We start from the raw sequence: 20,563 nt of genomic DNA, 5'->3' as shown, positions 1-20,563 counted from the left end.
GATTACTCTAAAAAAATAGAAATGCCCACCATATTTATTAACATTCTGTAGTTCAATTTAATTTTTTAATTCAATTTAAACAGAGATCAATATAATTAATATATAACTAGATTTATAATATTTAATTCTAAATTAAAAAAAATGAATCAGATCTCAGTTTAATTTAATAAAATATAAATTAGAATCTATATTAAGTATCTTTACAAAAATAAAATTCAAAACATATGATAAATACGAAGCTTAAAAATTTAAAAATAGCTATTAGAATCTATAACTTTTTTAATAACTAACTAAATAAAAAAATGTTAAACAATTGAAATGAATAATAATAAGAGTAGTCAAATGATCACCACCTTTGATGTAATGCCCAAACCGACACGAACAAAACCAGGGGTTGGTTTGTGGACAAATACAACCAGCAGTTTTAAAACTCAATCCTGGGGCGGGAATTTCTTAATGAAATCGTTAAAAAACCTCAAAATATAGTATTATTTTCGGCTTAATACATAGTTTGACCCCTGAACTTGTACCCTTTTACCCATCTAACCTCTAAACTTAACGTCTCACCTATCGAACCTCTGAACTTGTTAAATAATCCGATTTGACCCATGAACTTGATAAATATGTAAATATTGAACCCTTCGTGTCCACCTGTCACTTGAAACATTCTAGAAGAAATTGTGTACGGAGGGGTTTAATGTTTACGAATTTATCAAGTTCGGGGGTCAAATCGGGTTATTTAACAAGTTCAGGGGTTCGATAGGTGAGACGTTAAGTTTGGGGGTTAGATGGGTAAAAGGGTACAAGTTCAGGGGTCAAACTATGTATTAAGCCTATTATTTTCCTTCACAAGTAGTTTTCCTCAGCATAGTTTCAAAGTGAAAGCTACTTGGCCCCTGGTTTTTGCCCATATCTTTTTTTTTTTCACAACATAAAAATGGAGACTTCAATATCTTATATTTATTCCATGTTGTATTCTCCAACTGTTTACCCAAAACCCAACTCTTTCAACAAAATTTTCACTATTTTTCTATTTATATGCCTCATATTCTGTTTACTTATGTTGGATTTGGGCTAATTTCTTGAATTTTTTAATCAATTTTCTCACTTTTCTTTATTTTTAATATAGGTGTTCTTTATTTCTAACTGTTGATCTGTTTGAATTATACCCAGTTCCTAAAGATTCAATCTTTCTGAATTTTATTGGTGCAAAGTTGAAATTTTCCATCTATTTTCAAAGTTTGCAATTTTCTGTTTTTTTGGTGAGAAATAGGAGGGTTGTTGGTATTGTGTCAATTAGCAATGACAACTGAGACAGTAGTTGAGCCAAGAAGTGAACGTGTTGCTCATATTCACATGCATAAGGTTGGATATGCAAACAGGATTATCAAAAAAAGGAGATGCAAAAGAAGAAATTCTAAGAGTTTTGAAGGTGAAGTTCCTATGGTATTGCAACAGCTATATTTGTCATGCAAAGAAGTGTTTAAAGGCCATGGAATTGTTCCTTCACCTCATGATGTGGAGAGATTGCGCCATTTACTTGGTAAGCTTTTGCATTTATAGTTCATTTTGAATTCTGTTAAGATTTTGAGTTTGTTTTGCTGATTGGTTAGATTGGAATTTTGATGTGCATATTCTTGGATGAATTGGATTTTATTTTGTTGCCAATTATAGGTTGGTTTAAATGCATGTCCCTCCTTTTGTGTGCAAGTAATTCTGATTAATATGATCTTCATGTCATCCTTATATAGTATGTTGTTAGTATATAGTTAATGGATTATGCATCAATATAGCTGGTGAGAATTTGTGATATTTCTTGAAGAGGGTTTAGAACTTTATAGTATGCTTGAGTTTGAGCTAATAATGTACAAATTTGTTTCCATGTACTGGAAGGTGGATGAATATCTGAAATGATGGTGATGTTTCATGTCAGTTTCTACAGATTGCTTTGATTTTTAGCATAAGGCATTTTGGATCCATGCATTTTGTCCTATTTTTGGCATTGGATCCCTCCACTTCTATGATTCTATCTATCAATATCAAGTCACTAAACTTCTAATTTTGTATACATTAGCCATTAGGTCTCTCCGTGCCAATAAGTGTTAACGGTGTCAATTTCAAACCGATAAAAATCTGATTTAGGGACTTGATAACAATAAAAATAGAAGTGCAGGAACTAGATTTAAATAAAGTTAAAGTAAAAAAGACGAATGAAAAGCTTATCTTGTCGCACTAATGACGCATGAAGTACACGCATTTTATTTCCGTGACGGACGGACCTAATATCTATAAAATTGAAAGTGTAGGGATCCAATATTGGCTAATTATAGAAGTGTAGAGATGTATTGCCAAAAAGTGACAAGTACATGGATCCAAATATGCAATATATTTTAGCCTTAATCGTTAGGACAAGATAAGTGTAGCTCGAAATAATTCACATAGGAATAGTCCTATGTTGGCATTGCCATATTCTAATAAATGTGATAATATTTAATTTATCCCTTTATTTTTTTTCATTGAAAGGACGTAGATTAACTTGACTTAACATAAAGTAAATAGTTATTAATTCAATGTTAATTTTTTATTTTTAAGGAAGGACTTAGATGAACTTAACATGAACTATCATGTTTATTATAATATAAGAAGATCCTAATCATTTAATATACATTTAAAGTAAGGGGCTAACTAACTTGTCTGTTTTAGCCTTCTACTAGATCCTAGACTTTGTTTTTACTATATATATATAAAGACAATATGAAGCTTTATTTTATCTTAAAGCAATAAACTATAGCAACATGGTGGCTTATTTCCCTTGTGCATATGAGACGGTAGAGACAATTCGTATTAAGCCTTATGTAATGAATTTATTTGGTTTAAATTAAATAAATTGTTCATGTCTGTAGAAGCTTACAAAGACGATTAGTCCAAAGGCATAGCTGATATAGATGTCCATTTCCTAAGAAGCCTTTTCATCTTGTCGCAGATAAAATGAAGCCAGAAGATGTTGGACTAAGCAGTGAGATGCGGTTCTTTAAGCCTAAACCTGCAATAGAGTGTACTCCAAGGGTCAGTACTGCAACCATTTACAAGTGCGATAAATTTTCGGTAAGTTTAAATGATTGGTCGATTACTATTTTTTATTATTATAATTCGTTTGTATGCTTTGTGTTGCGCCCGAGGTTGATAACCATTTTTCATTTTCTTTGTCAACATATCATGTGACTGGCTTGTTCTCCGTATTTTTTAAACAGTAAACAATGTGAACTGTTCTAGCAAGATTAGTATTTGGATTCATATTTTCAGTTATTAACATGCATATCCAACTGTAAAGTTCCTTGGACGAAAATCTTATAGCTTGTCAATATTGCACAGGAACTTCTCAAGTCCTACATTTCTGAACACGCTTCTGAAATCCTAAAAAATTCTATTTTTATATGATTTTCTTGTAAATAATTTCATGTAACTATACTGCATTTCAGCAATTTTGTTTCGGTACCGCTTAGCAGCTTGCCTGTAAGACAGCAGAATAACTACATAAATAGTTTGCGCATGTTTATGAAACTTTTGGTGTCTGATATTAAGAAATCTTTAATGTCTTAGTTTGTCGATTAATTTTCTTGATTTTCTTTGGCAGCTGTGCATTTTCTTTCTTCCAGCAACCGCTGTCATCCCCCTCCATAACCATCCAGAGATGACAGTTTTTAGCAAGCTTCTTTTAGGAACTATGCAAATCAAATCATATGATTTGGTTAGTCCTCCAAGTGCCGATGAGCCTGTGCAGTCTTCTAATTGTGAGTGTATATTTACTTTCTCGCCTTACCAAAATCGAATGCAGCGATGAGATTAATCTTTGTTCTCATCCAAATCTGATGTTCTTTTCAGTGAGACTGGCGAAATTGGTAACTGACAGCGTCTTCGAAGCTCCTTGTGACACATCTGTATTATATCCAACAACAGGTGGTAACATCCATCAATTCACAGCCATTACACCTTGCGCGGTTCTTGACGTGCTTGGACCTCCCTATTCTAAAGAAGATGGCCGAGATGGCTCCTACTACAAAGATCATCCTTACAATGCCTTTGCAAGTAAGGAAACTCAGTACCTTCAATTCCTCGTCTTGCTTGCTCATTTTTATATAAAACTTTATACCCGCATGCAAAAATACGTAATCTTTTGTTTGGTTCAGTTTAATCGTAGAATTCATTTGGCATAAACATATGATTGATTAATTTATATTAAACTTAAAAATAGAGCTGCTAAATAATGTTTCAAGTAAATCGAACTCTTTTATTCGTTTGAACGGAATTCTCCGATATTATCTTGTGCTGACTTGCAAATTTATAAAAATGTAGATGGAGAAATGAAGTTGATAAAAGAGGACGGTGAGAGTTATGGATGGCTGGAAGAGATTGAGATGCCAGAGAATTCAAAGATGGATGGCATTGTGTACTTAGGTCCACAAATTATAGAGAGATAGAGACTAGTCAACTGCTATAGATTCTTTTTTTCTTTTGGTTTGTCCATAGATGTTTTTCAATATTTAGTATCACAAATTTGAGTTCATATCAAAATTTGTATTATCCCAAGTAAGTATGGCATGGCTAGATTTGCCAAATGAATTGGCAAACTATTGTGCTTGTTCTGTACATGGTTTATGAATTGAAGCTTCAAAAGTTGCAAGGCCAAGTGAAATTGACATGAAAATTAACTATCCTGTTATTGTGCATTTTTTGTTACACTTTTGTGAGAACCTCAAACTTGTAAACTGTAATGTGTTAGGAACTATACCACATTAATTAAGATGATTTTTCATGGACCGGGACTAGGTAAGAATTTCCCATTTTTATATGCCAATTTTATCTATTGAGGTAATATAAGGGGATTATCTATCTCCTATTGTGTCGACTATATGACCCTTCATCTTATATTATAATTTTTTTTCCTGCTTATTATAAGAAAACTTACTATAACTATATTTCAAATTTGAATTGGGATTGGGATTTTCTCATATTTATTTGAATATGAGAGATCATGTTCATTAGATTTACGCCATTTATTATAAATAAAATAGTATAAATCAAAAAAGTTCAATTTTAGTTTAAATATAAAATAATTTTTATTTTATTTTAAATCTGAGTTTGTCTCGAGGAAGACGACATGGAAGACGACCAGTTCGTCTTCCTCATGAAATAAGATTTATGGTAGAAAATACCATTTATTTATTAAATTTTTTTAAATAAATCAGGTGGGGAGATGGTTTTTAGCCAAATAATAGCCAAAATTCATCTTCCCTAAAAAAAGGGTGGCTAAAATCTTTTAATGTGAGAGTTTGAAAGATTACTAGTTAGAAATCAAGTTGTCTTTGAGCGTGTCACTATTTAATTTGTTATGGCATGTCACTATCCGGTTGCCAACTCAACAATTTTCATTGGAGTTTTGAACAGTGTGTGAATTTAGAAAAAATTGATAGTTCGTGTATGAAAATGACGATTTTTAAATGCGTGATTAAAATGAAAAAACGTATAAAGTTGGCGGATTTTTATGACATTAACCCTATTTTATATAGTACCAATTTTTATCTTTTTGTACCTTTTATTTTCTTTTCAAGTCCCTCTACTATAATTAATAAAAGTATATCTGATAATTATTTAATAAAATAACAATTGAATGACTATAATTTGAGACAAAGAAAAGGAGTCTGTCAATTTGAGACGAAATTTACATAAATAAATTTGTGAATCAGGCAACATATATTTTACAATGTCCCTTCCATACTAGGTCATCTAAAAAATTTACAAATATTTCAAATTCGATTTAATAAAGTTTGAATTTTTTTAAAAAAAATAGATAAAAATAAGATCAGAAAATTTATTTTCTTAAAACTTTAAATTTAATTTAATGTGATAGATATATATTAAATGTTTGCTAATTAAGTTCAAAATACATATCAGTCATCAAACGAATAAAAAAATATATGCACATGATATAAAATAGGGTTATTTTTTGGTCTAATGTAAAAAAAAAATCAAACCTTTACAACTTGTTATAATTTAAATAAAATCTTTTAATTTTTATAATAATAACCAAACTGAATTTTTTTATTGCAATAATAGCCAAATTGGCCAAACTTACAACAACAAATGCAAGTTTGACTATTATTGAACAAAAAAAAAAATACAATTTGACTATTATTACAAAAATTAAAAAGTTTGTTTTAAATTGTAACAAATCGTAAAGATTTGAATTTTTTCCACCATTAAACATTTTTTTTTCTTTCAAAAAGCTCAATTTTTGAAAAGTTACTAAGGACTATGTAAAATTTTCTCATGAAACATGAGGCTGGTTGGGCTGTAGCTGAACTAGCTGGCTTTGCCTTATCTTGTCAAGTTGTTATTGCCATCATTTTCATAAACCAATTGTGGAAATTATCTCTTTAATTATTGCTCTCTTTAGTTACAGTTTTCTTCAGTGCTCTCTTTAGTTACTGTGTCCTTTAAATGCGAGAAAAATGTATGACGCGGTGCTTATAATTTATCCAACAATGTCTCAATAATTCACATTATCTTCTCAGTTAGCTATGGCAAAACACTACAATTTTCCATCCCATGTATGCCTTCTGTTCACTGCTTCTAACTTTTTACTCTTCTTCATGCCTCTGTTATCAGCACAAAAGGAGAATTACATTGTCCACATGGACTTCTCAGCCATGCCCAAAGCTTTCTCTGATCATCATAATTGGCACTTGGCCACTCTTCAATCTGTTTTTCAACTGTCTAAAACTATTAATGCAGCTGCTGATTATGAAGCCAAACCTTCCAAGCTTCTATACAGCTATACTCACGTTATGAACGGTTTCAGTGCTCGTCTCTCGCCTTCTGAGCACGAGATCTTGAAAACCTCTCCCGGCTATGTTTCTTCAATCAAAGATCACAAGGTCAAACCGGACACAACTCACTCACCTTCGTATCTTGGCCTTACTTCCAACTCGGAAGCTTGGAATGTGTCGAATTATGGTGAAGGTATCATCATCGGAGTCATCGACAGTGGCGTATGGCCGGAGAGTAAGAGTTTTAGCGATGAGGGAATGCCTAAAGTTCCAAAAAGATGGAAAGGAAGATGTGAAAGTGGAACTGAATTCAACTCTTCATTATGCAACAACAAACTCATTGGAGCTCGTTTTTATAATAAAGGGCTAATTGCCAATGAGAACACCACTATTGCTATGAATTCCACGCGTGACACGACAGGGCATGGGACTCACACGTCGAGCACGGCTGCCGGGAATTTTGTAAAAGGCGCATCATACTTCGGATACGCACCTGGAACTGCCAGCGGAGTGGCTCCTCGTGCTCACATAGCTATGTACAAGGCGTTGTGGTTTGAAGGTTCTTATGAATCTGATGTAATTGCTGCAATTGATCAAGCAATCATGGACGGAGTAGATGTTCTGTCTATTTCATTAGGACGTGGTTATATCCAGTTGTATGAAAACCCTGTAGCTTTGGCAACATTTGCAGCTGCCGAGAAGGATATATTTGTGGCAACATCTGCGGGAAATGATGGGCCTTTTCGCGGTACACTCCATAGCGGCATGCCTTGGGTAACAACTGTTGGTGCCGGAATCTTAGACCGTGAATTAAATGGAGTTTTAAATCTTGGGAATGGAGTTTCAGTTTCGGGTGTGTCTCTCTATCCTGGTAACGATACTACTTCTTGGCATGGTCCGGTAGTCTTTAGAGGTAGCTGTGATGACAATAGAAAATTTGATAAGGGGCACATTATAGTTTGCGAAGAGAAATACGGCGACTTAGATAGCTTAGAGGAGCAATATGACAATGTCCGCTTAACTCATGACATCACAGCGGGAATTTTCATAACCAAAGCTGTCGACCTTGACAATTTCATCAAAAGCCGACTTCCAACAATTTTTATAAATGTGAAAGATGGTAAAAAGATCAAAGATTACATCAAGAGCGCCACGAAGCCGAAAGCAAGTATGGAGTTCAAGAAAACGACACTCGGTGTTAAATCAGCTCCTAGTCTCGCTAGCTACAGCTCTAGAGGACCCGATTTATCGTGCCAGCCAGTTCTGAAGCCTGACATTATGGCTCCTGGCTCTCTAATCTTAGCTGCCTGGCCTGATAATATATGGGTGGAGCTTGTCCATAATGAGCAGGAAATATACACTAACTTCAATCTACTATCAGGTACATCTATGTCTTGCCCACACATAGCAGGAGTAGCAGCACTTATGAAAAGGGCACATCCAGATTGGAGTCATGCTGCAATTCGTTCGGCAATGATGACTACAGCTGATATCATGACTCGAGCCAATAAGCCGATTAGAGATATTTCTTTTAACCAGCAGCCTGCAACTCCTATAGACATGGGAGCTGGCCAGATTAATCCCAACAAAGCACTACATCCAGGCCTTATCTACGACGCCAACATAGCTGATTACATTAGCTTTCTCTGTGCATTGAAATTGACCCAAAAGCAGATCCAACTTTTCACAAAATCGGCGCTTAACGATTGTTCTTCCCCGTCTTCTTCAGACATGAACTACCCGTCTTTTATCGCATACTTCAACGCTGATGACTCTGAAGCAAATTTAACCGCTGTTCAAGAGTACCACAGGACAGTAACCAATGTGGGAGATGCAGTGTCTACTTACACTGCAAATTTGACACCCATTACTGGAATTAAGGTGAGTGTTGTTCCAAGCAAGTTGGTTTTCAAAACCAAGAACCAGAAACTAAGCTATAAACTGACCATAAAAGGTCCAAAAGCAATCCCGGAAAATGTAGTATTTGGTTACTTGAGCTGGGTTGATTCCAAGAGGAAATATGTTGTGAGGAGTCCCATTGCTGTCATAGGCCAGAAAGATTTTGAAATTGATGATTAGATGTAACTTGTACTGTAAGCTGTATTAGTTATTACTGTTCAAAATGAATGAATGTTCAGATCAGTTAATTAGCAAGAAATATGCATATAGAATGCCCAGTTCGGCAAATAAACAAACACCTTGTGTGCATCGAAAACTAGAGCATAAATTTCAAGAAAGATTAAAATTTTAAAAGAACAAACTTACAATTCTCCTTTGCTTTTGATTGTTCGTAACTTCCACTGCCTCCACTTAATTATTCATTTGTTGTGCATTTCATTACGTTGGGAAAGCTTGATAAGAAAAAGAGATGCAAAACTATGTAGAACTTCTGATTTATTTACAAAAATAATTGAGCTTCAAAGGCCTCCTTCGGAACTGATGGAGTCTGCCTTCTGAACCGATGAGTGAACCTGCAAAACAGGGTAGAAGCTAACCGGACGGTGGTTGTCCGATTAACTCTCCGATGCTAAAGTCAGTTTAGAGCTTTGAGCAGCGTTTTTGAGTATATGAATGTAATTGTGATTCTAGGCATACCTCGTGCTCCTTTTATAGTAGTCGAATATACCTAGTAGAGTTGTATTAGGCAGGTGAATCCTACTTTATAGGGATTCGGCAATATCGTAGAGATTCCCCTGATTTGTCGGGATCTACCTTAATCTGATAAAAGTCCTATTTAGGAACGTCTTCCTAAATAGTCTTATCTTCCTAAAGTAGAGCTTATCCTTCCATATGTAGTGTTTGTGTCCGAATAGGACAATATTTCCATACTTAGTTGATTACCCGAATCCCGGACCCGACGTGCTGTCGGCGGATCGTGTGGGATTCGGTCTTTATGTCGCCGGATCTTAAGAGATTCAGCGTCTTCTTCATATCTTCGGATCTTCAGGGGGAGTCCGGTATCACCTGAGAGTGGATCTCCTGCAACTCGGCTCCATTATACTTGCAATAGGATTCGGTATCCATCATTAGCCCCCCCGCAAGTGAGCTGAAGTAGTTTGGCATTTATGCCTTAGTGGATTTTAGCTCTTTTGGAGCTGAGTTCTCTTATACGGGCGAGTCGTTTTATATGTTTGTGGGCGACGTTTCATCTTTAGTAAGATTCTGCGTTGCCACGTGTTGTCTATCAGTAGAGGGTTATGACTGGATGAAGGACAAGTGTCTTCGTGCGCTATTAGTTGGTCCTTATTTGTAATTATGGGATTTCGTCTTTTCAGTTTCTTTGGTTCAGGCTATATAATTGCTCGTTTTCTTTCATTTTCCTTCTTCTTCAACCTTTGCTTTCTCTGCAACTGCTAAATTTTCGATTTCTTCAAGCTTTCTGTGGGTTTCTTTCTTCTGCTGTCAAGATTCCTCGTTTTCAAGTTGCTCCTTATCTTTCTTTCGATCCTGCGTATTTGCTTGCGAGGTATTTTACCTTTTCGCTAATTTAATTTCTTGGTAGTTTTCAGTTTTGATTTTATTCCTCTTGTTCTTCTTGTTCTTCGTCTTTTCCTTTCTTTTGATCTTTTAGAATTTTAATTTCATCATCACTCCGTGTTTCCCCCCCATTTTAAATTTTTTTTAAAATGTCAGAAGTAACTGAGGGGGCGAAGGGTGCTCGTGACGAGCTAGAATATACCCGGAGCTCCTTGTCGAGAGAGCAGATACTTGGTTATGCCGAGGAATTTAACTTTCCTGAGTCGTATGTTATTCTGAGACCGGCAAAGTTGTATCGGGCGAATCATAGCACCGATTCGCCTTCTAAGATAGTAATTTTTCATGAACAGCTTTTAGCGGGTCTTAGGTTTCCCTTAGAGTCTTTAATTGTAGAGGTCTGTCATAATTTAGGTGTTCCTTTGGGTCAACTGCATCCGAACGCGATTCGCCTTCTTTGTTCTTTTATGGAATCGTGTAGGGTTCGGATGCAGGAGCCTTCGCTTGCTCTTTTTAATTATTTTTATGTTTTCTCCCGCCGAAAGGGTGAGGAATTTATTTTTGCTGGTGGTCGACCGAACCGATCTCTTTTTAGTCTTCCGTCTTCTTTGAAGGGTTGGACCCCTAAGTTTTTCTTGGTTCAGCATTCTTCTTTTTCCTCTTTTTCGCGGAGTTTTACTTCTAGTAAGGTTTCGCTTACTGATGTACCTGACCTGGCTGATGGGGAGAAGGACTTCGCCTTGTCTTTGTTGTCGGATTGTCGTTTTGATAAGCCCAAGTACAGCGTTCTTTTAGAACAGTATTTGAGTCGCCGTGAAATACTTTTGGCGGGTCTTCCTTTAGAAGGTATTTTTCTAATCTTTTGTTGTTATGTTTTTGTTTTGTAGGATGTCGACTTCTCTTAAACATTTGCTTGACAATTTTCATGTCGATATGACTGTAGATATGGGCGAGGTCACTAGTGGCGTTCCTAATCCATCTACGATCGCCGTGCCGAATCCGACGCCTGATTCGGTGGATCTTGATCCTGCTTCTGGCGATCAAGTTCCTGCTGCGACTTCTGAGTCGCCTTTGCTTCCTTCGAAGGAATCAGTTCCTTCTCTGAAGGGGTTGCCTACCGCCGGCCAGAAGCGTCCTGCTGAGGACCAGGCTGGAGCTTCTGCCAAGCGTCCCAAGAAGAAGAAATTTTCTGGGGTGTCTATCGAGGAGGCACCTCGGTTTGCAGCTTGGGCGGACGCACAAAATCCGCCTCGACTTTCAAACGTCGCCATTCTTCATGCTTGCATGGAGAATATTATGATAAAAGAGGACATCGAGTCCATTGATCGCGAGCATGGCGATAGTTTGGCCGAGTTCGCCTGTCTCGGCGGTTTTTCGGTATGTCTGTCTTCTTTTACTTTATATTATGATTTGTTTTTATATTTTTCTTATTTGTTGCTTTCTTTTGTAGGTGGTCCAGTCCATCGCTGTTTTGGAGCGCCGCCGAAGGGATGCGGTGGATCAGCTGAAGAAGCTTCAGGAGGATTCGGAGTCTTGGCTCTCCGAAAAACAAAAAATGGAGGATGAAGCTGGCGAGGCGACTGGTCTGATCGAACAGCTGAGGTCCTCCGTATCTGCCAAGACTCGGGAGATTTCCGCCTTAGAGGCTCGGGTTCGAACTTTGTCCGATGAAGTCGAGTCTCTAAAGTCTTCTTCAGATGCTCTCACTAAAGAGAGGGATGATCTGAAGAAAGAAGAGGGGCGTCTCCGCCGGCGTTTGGGTGACTCTGGGAGTTTTTATTCCCAAGTCATGACTCAATACCGGTTGGCGATCGGGGCAAAGCTGCGGGAGCAGAATCCTGGCGTCGATCTTTCTGGAGTCAATCAGCTGGATCCTGCTTCTTTGGCGAAGGAGGTGAAGGCGAAGCTTGATAAGCAGAAGCAAGATGCTCTGAAGAAGGCTTAATTTTTATTTTCTTCTTTTGTATTTTTTGCTTTTTTGTATTTTTTGCTTTTGTTTATTTTTTGCTTTCGCCTTATTTTTGTATTGGATCGTAGGCGGATCCTTTGTAATTTTGCTTCTGTGAATATAATGATCTTTTGACCATTACTTTTCTTTAGTTGTAGAGTTAATCTAAACTCGTTTGTTATTTTGAGAAGTGCTCTATTGCGACGATTAGGAATTTCACTTGATGTTTTCCCGTTTCAAACGGTCCAACTATGTCAATCCCCCATGTGGCGAACGGCCACGGGCTCTCCATTGATCCTTGAGGTACTGCTGGTACACGACTGATGTTGTCGTGTCTTTGGCATTTATCACATTTCTTGACTAATGTTTTCGCGTCTTCTTTGATGGTCGGCCAGTAGTATCCTTGGAGTATTGTTTTTCTTGCTATGGTGACTGCTCCTTCGTGCGCGCCGCATATTCCTTCGTGGATTTCCCTTAAGATGGATTCTCCTGTCTGAGGCGAGACGCACCTAGACCATGGATGAGTCAAGGAGGTTCGGTAGAGAACTCCGTTGTGAAAAGAGTAGTTGGCAGATTTTCTGATGGTGCGAATGGCTTCGACTTTGTCTGTTGGTAACTCGCCGCGGTCTAGATATTTGATCAATGGAGTCATCCAGGAGTCGGTCTCCTCGATTGCCATGACTTCTGTTTTTCTGGTGCTTGGTGATTCGAGAATTTCCTTTAACTGCATTTTAGCGAATAGATCTCCGAGTTCTGATGCTGATTTGGCGATGGCGTCGGCTTCGGTGTTTTCCTCTCTCGGGATTTGAATGATTTCCCATTGTCCTCCTTGTGCTTCCAGCTGTTGGAGCTGTGTTTTGACTTGTCCCAGGTATTCGATCATCCCTGTTTCTTTGGCTTGATATTCTCCCTTGACCTGATTTACCACCAGCTGGGAGTCGCTATAGATCTTTAGGACTTCCGTTCTTATTTCTAATGCGAGGCCGAGGCCTGCGATTAGGGCTTCGTACTCAGCTACATTGTTACTGGCGGTGAATTGGATGTTTACTCCATATTCGATTCTGATTTTTTCGGGTCCTCTGAGGATTGCTCCTGCTCCAGCTCCTTTTTCGTTCGACGCTCCATCTACGTGGAGTTCCCATACCAAGGCTGGTTTGGGTTGACCAGTCTCGGTTGGAGTTATTTCTGCTACAAAGTCCGCCAAAGCTTGTGCTTTTAGAGTCGGACGAGGTTCGTATCTTATGTCGTGTTCGCTGAGTTGGATGGACCAGTGGACTAATCTTCCGGAAGTTTCTGGTCGTTGGATCGCCTTTCGCAATGGTTGATTTGTTCTTACCACAACGTTGTGACTTTGGAAGTAGTATCTCAGTTTTTTAGCTGTGGTTAATACGGCCAGTGCCATTTTTTCGATCTCGGGGTATCGTGTCTCCGCGCCTTTCAGGACTCGACTAATGTAGTAGATTGGCTTCATCTCGTTATCTTCTTCCCTTACCAGCACTGTCCCGATAGTCTCGTGTGTGGTGCTGATGTATAGATATAGCGTCTCCCCTTTCAGCGGTCTGCTGAGCAATGGAGGGGTGACGAGGAATTTCTTTATTTCTTCGAAAGCGTTCTCGCAGTCTTCATTCCATTCAAATTTTTGTGTTCCTTTGAGGGCTTTGAAGAAAGGCAAGCATCTTTTTGCTGAGCAGGACATGAATCTACCGAGTGCTGTGATTCGCCCGTTGAGTTTTTGAACTTCATTTATGTTTCTTGGTGCCTTCATGTCCATAATTGCTTTGATCTTCTCGGGCTTCGCCTCTATTCCTCTTTGAGATATCATAAATCCCAGGAATTTCCCGCCTTGTACACCGAACGTGCATTTGTCAGGGTTCAGCTTCATTCCAAACTTATTTAGTATGTTGAATGTTTCTTCAAGATCTTTTGCATGGGTTTCTTCTTTCTCGCTCTTGATGATTAGGTCGTCTACATACACCTGGACTCGTTTTCCTATCTCGTCTTTGAACATGAAATTCATAAGCCTTTGGTATGTCGCTCCAGCGTTTTTCAAACCGAAAGGCATTGCCGTGTAGCAGTAAGTTCCTCCCTCCGTGATGAATGAAGTTTTTTCCTGGTCTTGCTCCTTCATCTGAATTTGGTGGTAGCCTTGAGCTGCGTCGGCTAGGCTATACATTGCGTGTCCAGCAGTAGAGTCCACGAGTTGATCGATGTCTGGGAGAGGGTAGCTATCTTTAGGACACGCTTTGTTTAGATCGGTGTAATCTACACACATTCTATTTTTTCCGTTGGCTTTCTTTACGATAACTACGTTAGCTACCCACTCGGGGTAGTGGACTTCTCGTATGAATCCTGCTTTCTCCAGTTTTTCTACTTCTTCAGCGATTATTTTCTGTTTTTCTTCCGAGAACTTCCTTTTCTTTTGCTTCACCGGGTTCGCCGCTTCTGCTACATTTAGATCATGAGTAATGACTTGGGGGTCTATTCCGACTATTTCTGACGCGTTAGCAGCGAAGGTTCTGACGTTGTTTTTCAGCATGGCCGTGATTTCGCTTTCGATCTTTGGGTTCATGTTTGCGCCGAGATTTACTCTTTTCTCCTTGTCGAGTTGGAGTTTCTTTGTTTCGCCTTCGGGTGCTGTTTCTTTTTCTTCGATGTCGTGATTAAGGATTTCTTCTATTGCCATTGTTTCGCCTGATTCTTTTATTGCTTGTTCGTAGCACTTTTTTGCCTCGGCTCGGTTTCCTTGTATCGTGATAATTCCTTGTTTCGTCGGTATCTTCATGGTTAGTGCCTTTATGCTCGTCACGGCGGCTGAGTCGTGGAGGAAGGGTCTCCCCAGTATCGCGTTGTATGGTAGGTCGATTTCTACGACACTAAACCGTGTAGGTAATTCCTCGCTTTTCCTTGTCCTTCCTAGCTTGACATCGAGTGTAATTGTTCCGTTGGGCTTAATTGGCAAGCCCCCAAATCCTACCATAGGCGTGGCATTTCTTTTTAGTTCCGCTAGGTCTCTTCCTAGGCTTTCGTAGGCCTTTTTTGTTATTAGGTTTATTGCGCTTCCTTCATCGATCAGGATTCTCTCAACGTTCCAGTGTTCGATGATCATGGCCACCACCAGAGCTTCGTTGTGCTCTTCAGCTATTCTCCCGAAGTCTTCCCCGTCAAAAGTTACTGGTGGAGTTGAGAGTTCTGTTGCTTTTCGTTTTCTCTGTGACGTTTGATTCTTCAGGTTTACTCTTTCAGAAGTCATCTTCTTCAATGAGATTTGTTTTTGAGTTCAGAAAAGCTCCTTCTTTTGAAGTTTAGTTAAGCTTTTCCCACAGACGGCGCCAATTGATGGAGTCTGCCTTCTGAACCGATGAGTGAACCTGCAAAACAGGGTAGAAGCTAACCGGACGGTGGTTGTCCGATTAACTCTCCGATGCTAAAGTCAGTCTAGAGCTTTGAGCAGCGTTTTTGAGTATATGAATGTAATTGTGATTCTAGGCATACCGCGTGCTCCTTTTATAGTAGTCGAATATACCTAGTAGAGTTGTATTAGGCAGGTGAATCCTACTTTATAGGGATTCGGCAATATCGTAGAGATTCCCCTGATTTGTCGGGATCTACCTTAATCTGATAAGAGTCCTATTTAGGAACGTCTTCCTAAATAGTCTTATCTTCCTAAAGTAGAGCTTATCCTTCCATATGTAGTGTTTGTGTCCGAATAGGACAATATTTCCATACTTAGTTGATTACCCGAATCCCGGACCCGACGTGCTGTCGGCGGATCGTGTGGGATTCGGTCTTTATGTCGCCTTATCTTAAGAGATTCGGCGTCTTCTTCATATCTTCGGATCTTCAGGGGGAGTCCGGTATCACCTGAGAGTGGATCTCCTGCAACTCGGCTCCATTATACTTGCAATAGGATTCGGTATCCATCAGGAACAATTCCATTAGCAATTGGAATTCATTTATAAATAAATTCTATATAAAAATTATTTACGAATGAATTCCGTGGTTTAGAATGAAAGAATATAAAATTAAAAATTAAAATAAATTATATATATTTATATCTAAAATGAATTTTAGAATTGAATTTTTTATAATTTAACTCCCAAACTAATTTTATAAATATTTAATAAAAAATACCTTAAAAATAGAAATGGTCATTATATTTTTTTTGTAATATAAACTTATTATATACAAATATTTAAAATTCATAATATTAAGTCACTAATATTATATTACGATATATAAAATCATAATTGATGATTTTTTTAAAATTGAAAATAAAAATGTATAAAAAAATGGAGACAGAAATTTAAAAAAAAAAGAAAAAATTAGTAATAATAATTAAAAGTGAATAAAATAAAATAAAATAGATTTATAAACTAAGGACAATTTAGTTAAATAAAATTGTTGTTTTATGTTTTTGGAATTGATTTGTAAATTCCACCTATTTTAGTTGGATTTAAAAATTTCTAAAATTATAACTTAACTCAATTTTAAAGTTAAAAAATTTAGGAGTAAATTTATTTTCTGACATGAGAGACAAAATCGTTTACAAAAAAATAAAGAACGAAATTGTTGAAAAAAGAGAGTAAAGGACAATATAGTTTTGTTGACTTCGTTGACTAGCATTAAAATTGACGGAATGACTAAATCGTTTATAAAAAATAAAAATAAGAGATTGTATCGTATAATGTTTAAATAGAAAAAATTAAAATATAGATTATGATAAATGTAAAGAGTCTAATAATAATTTACTCTATTTTCGACCTAGGCTACTTCAATTGCATAACACAGCCACTTGACAAAAAAGTTACAATTTCATTTCTATAGCTTATTAAAAATCATATTTTAACCATGAGATTTTTTTATTTGTCTTTTTAAAATATTTTGATACTGCAAGAAATCTTGACAACATTTGTGAAAATTCAACTTTTTGCCTTCTTTCAATTGGTTTTGTTTTGGTTAGGTTTTGGATTAAGGTCGTTGGACATGCATCTTAATTAAGCTTTACTTAATTTGGTGTTTTAAATCAATTTTTCTTTTCAATTTATTTTAATCAATAATATGGAAGCATATACTTTAAATGAATTTAGTTTTAATTATGGAAAGAAGTTGTGTACCCTCCATTGCATGTCAAATGTATGATATTTTAAAGAACAAAGGGTCAATGCGTCTTCTAAACTTGTGACACGGGGTCATCTAATCCAATTTATACTTTTTTGAGCAACGAACCCTAAAACTCTTCAATTTTAGGTCAGATAACCAATAATTATATTTTTAAAACGTGTAAAATACAAATCGGAGGCGAGGGATCAAAAAATAATTAGATATTTCTCTAATTATTGCGAGATAATTGTTCTAAATCTATTTTTTAAAATAAAAATATAAGTTATCGGGGTATTTGACCCAAAAATGAAGAGTTTGGGATTAGTTGCTTAAAAAAGTATAAATTAGATTAGATGACTTCGTGTCACAAGTTCAGGCGGCGCGTTGACCCTTTCTTCATATTTTAAATATAATAAATTCAGTTGGTAAATCAATTTGTTTAATAAAAAAAGACAAAATTCTGACTTGGAATTACACTTTAATGGAGAATAAAACTTTTCTAGCAAAAAGCAGACTGATAGGGACCATTAAACCTAAAAGGTCAATACATTCAAAATATAAATAATATCATTTTCCACTTTATCACATCAAGAAATAATAATTAAAATCTCATCTAAATTATAGTACAATATCAAATCGGATGAATGAAATCTGTCGATTGTACACATTTTGGATTTAAAACATTCGGGAATTAGGCTCTACCGGAACATTCCGAAAGCGGTGCCAACATGTTAAAAATCAAACCTAATTTTATTTTGGTGACCTTTTTAGTGGTTAAAAAAGTTCTAATCAATGACTGTAAAATTACAGCTCTCATCTTTTCTCTTAGAAAAATTCACTCAATATGTTGAGAAATCGTTCATCTTTGTAATTTTCATTATTATCAATGGAAGTTTTAATCTTTAAAAAGAATTTAAAAAGAAAAAAAGATTACTGTTTGATGTGATAATAGAATAACGAAAAATCATAAATTATCAAAATTCACTATTTCGTAAATCTTTCATTTTAATCTCCCTAATAAAAATTGAAAAAGTTAGAAACTACAATTTTTATATGTGGATTGTTAGGATATTTTATTATTTTAAATTATTCTTGTAAATCTATTGATTTTAAACAATCAAACTCTAAAATTCATAAATTTTCATTTCATGAATTTAAATTTATAAATTTCAAAAAAAATTAGTTCAAATTATGTCTTACTTTATTTAATTTTTTGTAATAAAGAACTGTTTTCGGTGTATGTTTATCTTCAAATAATTGGTACTATTGTCCGTTAATTTACCACTCATCACATTTATTTGTTGAAACATCCAACTTTTACGTACAATTTTGGTCAGAAATATTTGAGTTTACATCTTAATAATTCTTATATAATGGTATAAACACAATTATCAAATTACTAATGAAAAAGGGGTGATGCACAATGCGCCCTTTGAGCTTACGATATTGTGTCACCTAACTCAATTTTTATTTTTTTGAACAACTAACTTGAAATCTCTTCATTTTTAGGTCAGATTATCTCATAATTATATATTAAAACGTGTGAAATATAAATTAAGAGTGAAAAATGCAAAAAATATTAAAATATTCTTTAATTATTACCATAAAATTATACTAAACTTATTTTTTATAATAAAAATATAAATTATGAAATAATCAAAACAATTGACAGATTTGAAAGAATTACGATACCATTAATGTAATTATTCACAATTCAAATTATGAAAGTGAAAGGGTACGTAATAAAGAAAAGGAAATAGTACATTTTGTGGGCTAGCAGGATCACCCCACCTTTATTAGATTTGGGTAATCTACAAAAATCCCCTAAAACATGTCCTACTTATTATTTATACCTCAGAATCTTAATTTTGGCAGTAATCACTCAAATAAATAAGAAAGTTTTCACAAATCCCCCCAACCCCAACGCAAATTAAAATAGGACCATTATAACCTTATATGTCCGTGTTAGACAAATAGAATAACTTTACTAAATAATGAGTAAAACTCATCTTCAACCTCAGATTACCGCCATTACTGTCCAAAAAATTAAAAATCGCAGCTGTAACTTCAACAGTTATCATCAAACAAATTCGTTTAAACCGAGATTTTGAAGAAAAAAAATCAAGCAACAGATCTCAAAAACAAAAAGATATGAAAAAGCATGATGTTTTGTGTAGCGGTTGTTTTGACATCCAATGAGTGCAGATCGTTATTCGTGACGTCCAAATATAATGAGCTAAAACTGGAAAAAGAATTATGGATCTAGTAAGTACATATAAAAGAAGAACAAGTAATTATACAGAGAAAATAAAAGGAAGGCTAATGAAGGAGATAATCCTTGGAATTTTATGGATGACAAATTGTTTTACAGATACTAACTCTTTGGTTTAATCGATAGCTCCTTTGGCTGGTTAATTTTGTTATAGGTTCTGGGTTGTTGAATGTGCAGGTGAGTGATTTTGGATGTGCAGGTGGGGTTAAAGGGTTTGGTACTCAATTCTGACCAAAAACGTTATTGACAATTTGTCTATGAATGGAAGAAGCATTAAAATGCAAAGAGTATTTCACAAAGTTATTATCATTTTGTCAAGTAAAATAAGATTTGAATATCCAATCTGACAAAAACACTAATTAATGAATTAGACTTGAAAATGTACTACATTAATTTTTTTAACTTATAATTTATTAATAACTTAAAATAATATTAAAATAAATTATTACCTCAGTTTTTTTGCTTCTACTACTCTCTCTTAATTATCTATAACAAAATAAAAAAAGTTGAGATAAAAATATATATGACCATTTTTTGGAAATTTGTGTAGATTATAGGTTCATATCTGGTTCACATCAGGTTGATTTTTGGTTTTATAAAATATCAAATACATCTCACTTAAAAAAGATATTCAATTTGTATATTACATTAAATCTCAAAATTCTCTTTATATAAAATGTCATTTAAGAGTGTAAAGAGCATCAAGACAAATTTTATTAAAAACTGAATTAAGGTAGTTCAGTTGATAGGTTCACATCTGGTTCATATCAGGTTGATTTTGGTCTATAAAATGTCAAATATATTTCACTTAAAAAAGTATTCAATTTGTGATAACACGAAATTTCAAAATTCTCTCTATATAAACTGTCATTTAATATTGTAAATAGCAGTAAGACAAATTTTATTAAAATTGAATTAGGGTAGTTCAGTTAATATAGGTTC

General features: G+C 35.5%; 2 protein-coding genes across 2 annotated transcripts; both read left to right on the top strand.

The window, feature by feature from the left end:
- The first annotated feature begins 840 nt into the window (after nucleotides 1–840).
- On the top strand, nucleotides 841–4,727 carry LOC126685029 (plant cysteine oxidase 2-like). The gene is made up of 5 exons (XM_050379529.1): nucleotides 841–1,543; nucleotides 2,984–3,105; nucleotides 3,635–3,791; nucleotides 3,883–4,086; nucleotides 4,354–4,727. The coding sequence occupies exons 1-5, from the start codon at nucleotides 1,303–1,305 to the stop codon at nucleotides 4,476–4,478; spliced, it is 849 nt and encodes a 282-aa protein (XP_050235486.1). The 5' UTR covers nucleotides 841–1,302; the 3' UTR covers nucleotides 4,479–4,727.
- Nucleotides 4,728–6,432: 1,705 nt separating this feature from the next.
- LOC126684971 (subtilisin-like protease SBT3) lies at nucleotides 6,433–8,985 on the top strand. Its single transcript, XM_050379525.2, has one exon. The coding sequence runs from the start codon at nucleotides 6,579–6,581 to the stop codon at nucleotides 8,904–8,906; it is 2,328 nt and encodes a 775-aa protein (XP_050235482.1). The 5' UTR covers nucleotides 6,433–6,578; the 3' UTR covers nucleotides 8,907–8,985.
- The last annotated feature ends 11,578 nt before the right edge of the window (nucleotides 8,986–20,563 follow it).

The sequence above is a fragment of the Mercurialis annua genome, linkage group LG1-X (assembly GCF_937616625.2).
Source record: "Mercurialis annua linkage group LG1-X, ddMerAnnu1.2, whole genome shotgun sequence".
In the NCBI taxonomy this organism is placed as follows: domain Eukaryota; kingdom Viridiplantae; phylum Streptophyta; class Magnoliopsida; order Malpighiales; family Euphorbiaceae; genus Mercurialis; species Mercurialis annua.
This window is presented reverse-complemented; position numbering and strand designations above follow the sequence as displayed.

Coding starts and splice junctions, on each gene's coding strand:
- LOC126685029 (XM_050379529.1), top strand. CDS start 1,303: ATGACAACTGAGACAGTAGTTGAGCCAAGAAGTGAACGTGTTGCTCAT. Junction 3,792..3,882: donor GCCTGTGCAGTCTTCTAATT/GTGAGTGTATAT, acceptor TGTTCTTTTCAG/TGAGACTGGCGAAATTGGTA. Junction 4,087..4,353: donor TCCTTACAATGCCTTTGCAA/GTAAGGAAACTC, acceptor ATAAAAATGTAG/ATGGAGAAATGAAGTTGATA.
- LOC126684971 (XM_050379525.2), top strand. CDS start 6,579: ATGGCAAAACACTACAATTTTCCATCCCATGTATGCCTTCTGTTCACT.